Genomic DNA, 8,419 nt, shown 5'->3' on the forward strand with positions numbered 1-8,419 from the left:
CTGTGTCTGTCTGAGACTCACATTCCTTCCTAGAGAACAGCTGAGGGGCACCAGCCCCAGGCTTCCACGTGGTTCCCTGGGTTGGGAAACCGTTCTCCTCTCGGCAGGCGGGCAGGCAGCTGACATTGGACTGACTGCTTTGCTGGGAAATCACACCGCCAGCGCATATTTTCATAGTAATAACAAGTTGCATTTTTCCATTTTCCTAAAGAACTCAATAGTTTGATGGAAGCAGCTCTCACGAGTTGCTTGATCCTGGGGTTTTACCGTAAAACCTGCAAAAGGCCATGTGGGGCGGGGGGAGCAGGGAAGGACACTCCCTCTGAAAAGATGTCCTAACTCACTAATATCCAGGCGTTCAACTGTTCTCTCTCCGCTAGCCACAGACTAGTGGTCGACTAGTGGTCGTGGCCGTGCTGATGGGTGGCTGGGGGAAACGCATTTGCATTGCTGCAGGGAGGGGAAGTTGGCGGGCTTTCTGGAAGGCAGCCAGGCAATACGTAGCAAAACTTAAAATCTGACTATAGACTTACTTTGGAAGGGTAGTGAAATGGTAACAGTGGGTGCTTCTGAGGAGGCGCCGGGATGGCCAGGGCACAGCGAGAGAGGAAGACGTAGAATTAGGGGGAGAATGCATACAGCCTGTGACTACCAATTTAACTTTTGAAAAAAACAAGTGAGTAGAAATGTGCAAACAAGGATATTTAGCACTTGTATACAGGAGCAAAAACTGGATTCCACCTGAACAATCTTCTGTTTGCATCAACTGTTTGTATCAAATGGAGGATTGTTTAAACTATGGCATCGCTACACAGTGCAATACTGTGCAGTGCTTAAAAGAGATCGGGGAGACGTTTTTGCTTTGACGTGGAAAGAGATCCCTAAATATATTAAGTTAAAAAAACCCCACAGACACAGGATGTGTGTGTGGTGTGACCCAGTGTCTGTCTGTCTTAAGTGGCCATTCTCAGGAAGCGTAAAGGACTGAACAACAAACTATTAAGGGTTGTTGTCCAGTGAGGGTGGACGTTTCGAAGGGCTTGGTCTTACTCTTTTGTGTATAGCAGTCCTGGGTTCCCAGGAGGAGGGCGGAGAGAGATGAATGATGGGGTCAGGAGGTGTGCTCGGTTCAGGTGCAGCCCCGAGGGAGGCGTCCCCAGCCTTTCCTGCAGAGAGCCGCCCTCCCGCAGTCAGAGGCCCCCACAGATGTCCTCCAGCTGTTCCAGTGCTTTGAGTTGTTCTGGAAAAGATCTAGAGTGTGTTATGGTTATTGGCTTTGAATTCCCTTAAAGTTGTTAAGGGAAATGTCATAAGTGTGTGGTGATAACAATAAAAATTTGGGAAATTTTTAAACATCAGTCTGGTTCCAGTGGGTTTTAGAAAACAAAGTAATTGATTTGTGTGTTCCTTTAGATATAATGAAATCTAAAAGCAACCCTGACTTCTTGAAGAAAGACAGATCCTGTGTCAGCCGGCAACTCAGAAACATCAGGTCCAAGGTGAGCCTGGGGTCCAGCCCCCGGGTGTGTGGGGCTCATGGTCAGAGCCCACCACGGGCTTCCGCGAGGGTCCCCATGGTCCCATACTCACCCGGCCCCACACGCTTACCCTGCTGGGCTAGTTCTGGTGGCTTCGAGCTGTGTGTGTCCTTCGTGCAGCAGGGAACCACCTCCTAACAGTGACAGTTGAGGGGCCAGGCCTACAAGAAGCAGGGCTGGGGCGAGTTCCACCTGGGACGCCTGAGGCTGGGTTTCACCCCAGCCCCTCCTGTGTCAGTCCTGCTCTGTCTGTACTGCTCCTCACACGTCCCTAGTTTACTGCTGACGCCATCTGCCTTCCAGAGGGGAAGCTGCCTGCGCCCCTTCCCCCCGACCATGCAGTAGCAAATCCCCGGCGTGCGTCCCCCACCCCTTGCGCGCCTCCACGGGAAGGACGGGCGGAGGGTGGGGAGTGACGAGCATGTTGCACATCAGATTTATTGTGTGTGTGTCTTATTTTTTGCTCTTTCCTCTGACAGTCCGTAATTGAGCAGGTCTCATGGGATAACTGAAACGAGCCCGCTTCCAGGTCCCCTGTCATGTAGGTAAACACCTCTCACCACCCACCACCTGCCGCCCTCGAGGGGGAGGCTGCCTGCATGCACTGCTCACACCTCCACAGCAAGCTCCTTGTTGTTACTTGATTGAAATTCATCTGCTCCAGCAAGCACATACACATCCAAGTGAGATTTCTGTAACCGGTTCTGGGGAGTTAACTGGCACTGTAACCTCCTAACAGAGTTGACCCCTTGCAAAGAGGAGCTCCCCTCCCAGCTTGGGAGGCTGGCTCACAGCCACCGTCTCAGGTGGGCGCAGGCATGTGAGCGGCGCCTGGCACCAGTCAGCATGCATGTCGAGTGATCTGTGCACCCCACGTTCTCTAGGGAGACCCCTCTTGCCCGCTGTCAAGAGGTGGACTTGACAGACACCTGGCGGCCACTGATAAGCAGGGTCTCCCATCGCTGAAAAACCCCCTTCCCGAGCCCAGGCATTCAGGGAGCTGGTCCCTCATGGGCAGAGCTCAGGAAGATGGCTCAGTAGAGCAAGATGACTGCAAGGGATTGGGCTGGGCATTCACCAGCACTTTTTTTTTAAACAAAGCAAAAGCTTCTCATTGGGTGCCACTGAAGGCAGTCTGAGAAGGAAAGGAAGTGGGGGGACTGACGTGCTGGCTGGGAAACATCAGCCTGCTTGAAAATGACCATAAGGACGACGGGCGCCACGCCTGGACGCTCCCCGTCTTTGTCCTGGTCACACAGTCGCTCACGCCAGAGCACGCTCGATGGGTTAGCTGATCTGATCTCATTCTTCCCTGAGAAGGTTAAGGACAGCAGGAAGAACGCGGGGCTGGGCCAGGCTCCCGGCAGAGGGCACGCTGACGTGGCCTCAGGGCCAGACGGCACTGGCTCCCTGTACTCAGGTGCCCTGGCTCGCCCTCGGCTAGGATCCACAGCCCGGTGTCCTCTGGCCTCCCGCTGAGAGGCTTCAGCCCAAGGCTCGGGTGAAACCGATTTGCTTGGGGAAGAGCTTTAAGAAAATCCAAGTATTTTAAACCTGGTCAGCTTGGGTTTGTTTATTTTTCTACAGTCCCGTGTCACTTATAACCAAATATGGTTTAGGCTTGATTGAAAACTTAGTTTGGGCTTTTTTTCTTTAAACACGAAAGACATTCTATTTTGCAAAAGGAAAATTTGTTCTTTGGTTTATGGTTTTCTTATTGAAGATTCTACTTTCCATTCGAGGCTGAACTGTAGCTGCTGTAAATTCACTGTGAGTCATCTGGGCCCTTCTCCCCATGCCTGTAAATGACGGGCAACGAACAGCTTCTGCCGGGACCCTTCCAGGGAAGCCTTGCTGCAGTGTGCCCACCCCATCAGGATGGAGCGTGTGTCTGGGGTGTGCGAGTCCCTGCGGGAAAATAGAGTACACGGGGGCTCTGGACAGAAGGCAGAGCACCAGTGGAAAGCTTCATCAGCAGGGTCTCTGTGGTGAGATGCACTGGGAAGCCTTTCTGCCTGGCCAGGAAATGGCACAGCAGAGACAGAGAGAGAGAAAACTGTCGGGACACCCACAGAAGTCTGTCTGGGCCCCCAGGGTGGCCTCAGGCTCTCAGAGAGGCCAGAACCCAGACAAGGGCGGAAAGCCGCCCAGGGATGGGGTTTTCCCACAGTAGTGTTGGAGTCTGCGTTGGCTTGGCCAGGTTTCCAGTGTAAGCAGAAAGCCCTTGAGGTGCAGGGATAGTCCTGCTGGCCCAAGGAGGAAGAGAGGGGCCTTACAGCCATCCTCAGGGACCCTGCTGTGACGCGGGGAGGAGCGGGCTGTGGCGCGGGTCGGGGGGCACTCACGAGGCTGTGTGCTGTCCTCCCCGATTGTGTGAGGAGCCCCCACAGGACGGTGGGGATAAAGGTTCCCAGAAATAACCCGTCATTGGTGCTTTCTGACATGGGATCTGATCTGGATGGGTGTATGTCTGTTGTTTCTGTATCCTGCCTCCCTCAAAAGAAGACAGTCTCCACACCCTTTGTAAAATCAGAGCAAGCTCGCTGCCCAGAGCAGCACAGCTTTTCTGGGATTGAGACCAGAGAGAATGTTGCCCATGGGGTCCTCAGGCAGGCCCCCATCTGGTGGTCGGAGTGTGGGGTCACAGAGGCACTTGGTGGAGAGACCGGCCCTGTGGGAAGAAGGAGCCCCAAGGGAGCCAGCCGCACCCCTTCTCCCGGTGTGCAGGCCCTGTGTGTGGTTTGCTTCCTTTCCACCCTAACAGCTGTAGTGTGCAGCGGTACATGGCTCCTGGGCTGCCCCTTGTCACCCTGCACCCCAGCCGCCTTCCTGAGCACAGCAGGGACTATCACGTGAGGGTATCGGACAGTGCACGGAGCAAGCACACCCAGAGGCAGGACGCTCGCTGTTCCTCAGGTCTCAGGGAGGTCAATTCACTGCCATCCTGAGGGAAGGTCCCCAGCTAGAGCAGAGCGGTATGCCACGTGATGGGGCCTGCCTGTGAGCTGGCCCTCCTGCGTCATGGCCACACGTGTGCCTGGCACCTCTACGAGACTGACTGCGTGCAGATGGCAGCCCCTGACCTGATGCACGTGCGCTGGCAGAAGCAACTTGAGAGCATTTGAGGCAACTGTGTGCATTAAGGGAAGTTCAGGTTCAGAATGGGGCATGGATTTGACCCATCCTCCCACCCACTCAGTGTCAAGCTTCAAAAGTGACCCTAACCAACTGCTTGCGTGGAGCTCCATCTGGAGCAGTGACTTTCAATAAGTTTAGTATTAGAATGCTTTTTTTAAAAAAAAAGTTTATTTGTTCATTTATACACACACAGCTGCACAGTATAAAAAACAAACAAGCAGAGCTCTCGTGAGGGAAGCTGGGGGGGATACCAGAGCCCACCCTGCTTCCCTCAGACCTTGCTCACAAATGCCCACTCTGAAGCATCAGGCTGAGCTGCTCTGGGTGCCCCCTCCACGGCGTCAGGAGCTCCTGGGACTGAGCCAAAGCTGCAGACCCCAGGCTGGGCTCTCCGGGCCGCGCGACCCCGTGCTGCTGCACCTGACTCTGTTTCACAGTACTCTGAGTTTGGGCTAAAACTGCTGCCATCCCCAGATCCTGTGCTGGGTGCTGGCCCTTCCGTTTGTATTTCCCCGTGAAGCCCGTGCCTGTGCCAGCTCTGGCACATGCCAGCCGGGGCAACTAGCAAGTCTGGGTCTGATGGTGAGACCTGCCACCCAGATCAGATGGTGACTCAGGCACCAGGCCCGTCCCAGCCGCTGCTGCCACCCCCTTCACTCCCAGTCATGCTCTGAAGTGATGTTCCTTCCCTCACTCAGAAATTAAATTTGGGGAAAAGCCTGCAGGAGTGAAATGGGAAATATTCTGTCCCTCACTTAGTGAAGTGTCATTCATCTCGGGACACACAGATTTGAGCTTTACCAAGGTCCCATGTGAACAGGGTATTGGTTTTACATTCTGAAAATCTTAGTAAATATGTGGACATGTTCCCAAGACCCCATAACACTAAATCCAATAGGGTTTCTGAACCGGTAGTACCAAGAGCAGGACTTAGGGAAGCAGGTGCTGCCAGGGCCCAAACTCTGCCAGCGAGGCCCCGGGCTCTCTGGTGCTCCTCACACGAGGCCTCGGGTAACGGCCACAGAGGAGCAGACGTGGACAGGTGCACAGGCGGGAGGAGGACGTAGCTAGGCGGTTTTCCAGTTCTCGGCACAATCTTTTCCTGGCTGAATCAGTCTGATTGCTGCTTGTCTAAAGAGCCCTCAACTCAGAATTTAGCTTCTTACACGTCTTGTTTCTCTGATTTTTTTCCTTTTTCATCCAGATAACACCACCATTTCACAGGGGACGTCTCTCTCCTTAGCATGTCCCACTAATCTCTCAAGGAGCCCTTCCCACCCCCGCCTTCCACCCTGGCACCCGTAGCTCTCTGCTCTGACTGCAGCCTCACCCGCAGCGTTGGCCTGGTGGGTAACAGCTTGTTTTTTTTCTCCTGCTCTCATCTCCACCCAGAGTCTGAAGGAAGGCCTGACGGTGCAAGAACGCTTGAAGCTCTTTGAACCCAGGGACTTGAAGAAAGACTAGCTGTGCCCGCCAACTTGAACCACACCCTTCCCAGCTTGCAGCAGCACAACCCAAGCGCTGCTCTTTGTCTGTACCTTTATTATTATTATTATTACTATTGTTATCATTGTCCGCATTAACTGTGGGTATGGATGCATGAGAGACTGGTTGATGGGTTGTTCACACCATTCCCTGCTGTGTTGATTCTGACTTCCTCTTGTGTTTATCAAAGCTTTTTTTCCATGGTATTCTAAAATCAGCCAAGCAGTGGGGGCCGGGAGGGCCGTCAGCGCCGGCCGGTCAGGTGCGTTAGAATCCCTTCCCGCCGCAGTCCACCGCACTCACCGTCAGTATTAAGGCCAGCCGCCTGTCGATAAGCTAGCTCTGTCTCGAGAGTGCACTGGAGTCGGGCCGGGCGGGTCACGTGGAGAGAACAAGCCACCAGGACGAGGTTCTGCCTGCACCACAGCACTGAGAACTCGCTAGCCTGCGGGAGGAGGAGGGGGCAGGTCAGGGAGCGTGGTTTATAACCCTGAGTGACCCCTTTTGGCTCTGGAGAAGGACAGCGTTTTGTATTGTTCCACTAACACAGCTCAGAACCACACCCAGATAATCATGGTAACCCTTTCACAACCTGGAAAATGTTGAAAGCAGCCATTCCTATTTTTGTTTATTTTTTATTAAATCTTGCACAAAACCCCAGCCCCTCTCATTCCTTCCTCCGCTCGCTCCTTTGTCACCAGTAACCCTGGTCTTTTCATAACTACTTCGGCCTGGGGTTTCAGACTGATTGCAAGTAACAATGAATTCCCTTGGGAATCATTCACGGGGAGAGAGTGTTCACCTCTTTAACCTTTCTGAGAAGAAACCTCCATGTGGCTTTTGAAAACGTTGAGAGGAGATCTCTATGTTAAGTCAGGAAGAAAGGACAGAGGATGTTGGAATCAGACGAAGACTGCCCATTATTTTGTGTTCTTAACTCGAATTAATCTGAGCTCTGAAAAGTTCTCTTGCAGCAGTCAGAGATCCTAAAGTAAACCTATGCTAACAATTTTGCTTTTTCTCACAGTTTAAGACCTTTTTAACTACAACAGAACATTCTCCAGCACTTCTTAAAAGTCTCTTAAATTGGGGCTTCTATTGTGGCCCCATGAAAACTGTTCATCCTGTTGAGATGAGGAGTGTAGACAGGCCGGGCCGAGCGGGAACTGGTCTGCTCCTTCGGGCAAGGCGGGGACCCGGGTAGACTTGAGAGGAAGTTGCGCTCTCCCTGCCCCTCTGTTGTCCACTGATTTTACTGCGAGACCACACTCTCCCTCTGTCCTAGTGCTTGAGTTAGGTTGATAGTCTCTGGGTACATGGATACTTTGGGGGTAAAAATGGAAATCGTCTTGCTCAGTTTCTAGATTTAAGTTAATGAACAAGGTCATCTGGGAGAGTCCTGGAAGAACAAGACAGCAGGCTCTGGGGTTGTGTTTGAAACTCAGCGTCATGTGCCGTCTTCTCGCTGGAGTAAACGCAGAACTTGCACAGCCTCGAGCCTCCCTGTTCACGAGCTTCTGTGAGTCTTAACCACACCTATCGCTCCTTTGCTACTATTCTTCCGTGTTTGTAAAAGCAAGAGAATGTTAGCTCTGTTTTTTTAAATTCTATTTATCAGACACCCCTGCCATGTCACTGGCAGCGTTTTTAGCGAGGACTATGACATTTTTGTCATGCTCAGAATGGGAGTACATAGCAGGAGCGGACCGTACGGGACCCTGGGGCCCAGAACACTGTTTGAGCACGTGTGTCCTCTGGGGCAGAGGGATGTGACGTTCAGCAGGTCTGACGGGCCGAGCTGCCGGTCTCTGCACAGGCCATCTGGGCACCATGATTTCCTGTCATTGCTTCAGAGCTCGCCCCATCCAGCTCGTTTCCTTTGTGACTGCCCCTGGGCGTCCCAGAGGTTTCCACGCAGGGTCCGTGCATGGCATCAGGCTCTATCTGCCTTCAGACCATGCCGTGCATGCTGGAAATCTGCAGTGCTTTGGGTAGGTCAAAGAGCATTTTATTCACTTGTCTTCGTCACGCATCCCTGGAGGCCAGACCTCAGGAATCCTGGGGAACCAGCGTGTCGAGTGCAGCACTTGGGGGGCAGAGGCTGGGGAAGACTCCTGTCACTGCGGCCTCTGTCAAGGCCCCTCCTGCCCATCCTGGAGACAACAGGCCTCGGCCCCCTGGGGCTGGTTCGGTCTGGGGGTTACCAGGAAATGGGCTGCTCATGCTGAGCCGACCGAGCAACAGAGCACTCGGGCTCG

At 53.2% G+C, this 8,419-nt stretch overlaps 1 protein-coding gene across 8 annotated transcripts in view; it reads left to right on the forward strand.

The window, feature by feature from the left end:
* The window catches only part of MPRIP (myosin phosphatase Rho interacting protein), a 140,906-nt gene extending 134,090 nt beyond the window's left edge, over positions 1 to 6,816 (forward strand). For 5 of the 8 annotated variants that reach the window (XM_058559491.1, XM_058559496.1, XM_058559497.1 and 2 more), the window contains 2 exons: positions 1,414 to 1,499; positions 6,069 to 6,816. In XM_058559491.1, the coding sequence (XP_058415474.1) occupies positions 1,414 to 1,499; positions 6,069 to 6,140 (158 nt within the window). In that variant the 3' untranslated portion in view covers positions 6,141 to 6,816. Of the gene's footprint in view, positions 1 to 1,413; positions 1,500 to 2,017; positions 2,084 to 6,068 lie in introns of all 8 variants that reach the window. The other 3 variants (XM_058559494.1, XM_058559499.1, XM_058559495.1) reach the window with 2 other exon arrangements.
* Positions 6,817 to 8,419: the final 1,603 nt, after the last annotated feature.

Source organism: Diceros bicornis, chromosome 18, assembly GCF_020826845.1.
Source record: "Diceros bicornis minor isolate mBicDic1 chromosome 18, mDicBic1.mat.cur, whole genome shotgun sequence".
Classification (NCBI taxonomy): Eukaryota; Metazoa; Chordata; class Mammalia; order Perissodactyla; family Rhinocerotidae; genus Diceros; species Diceros bicornis.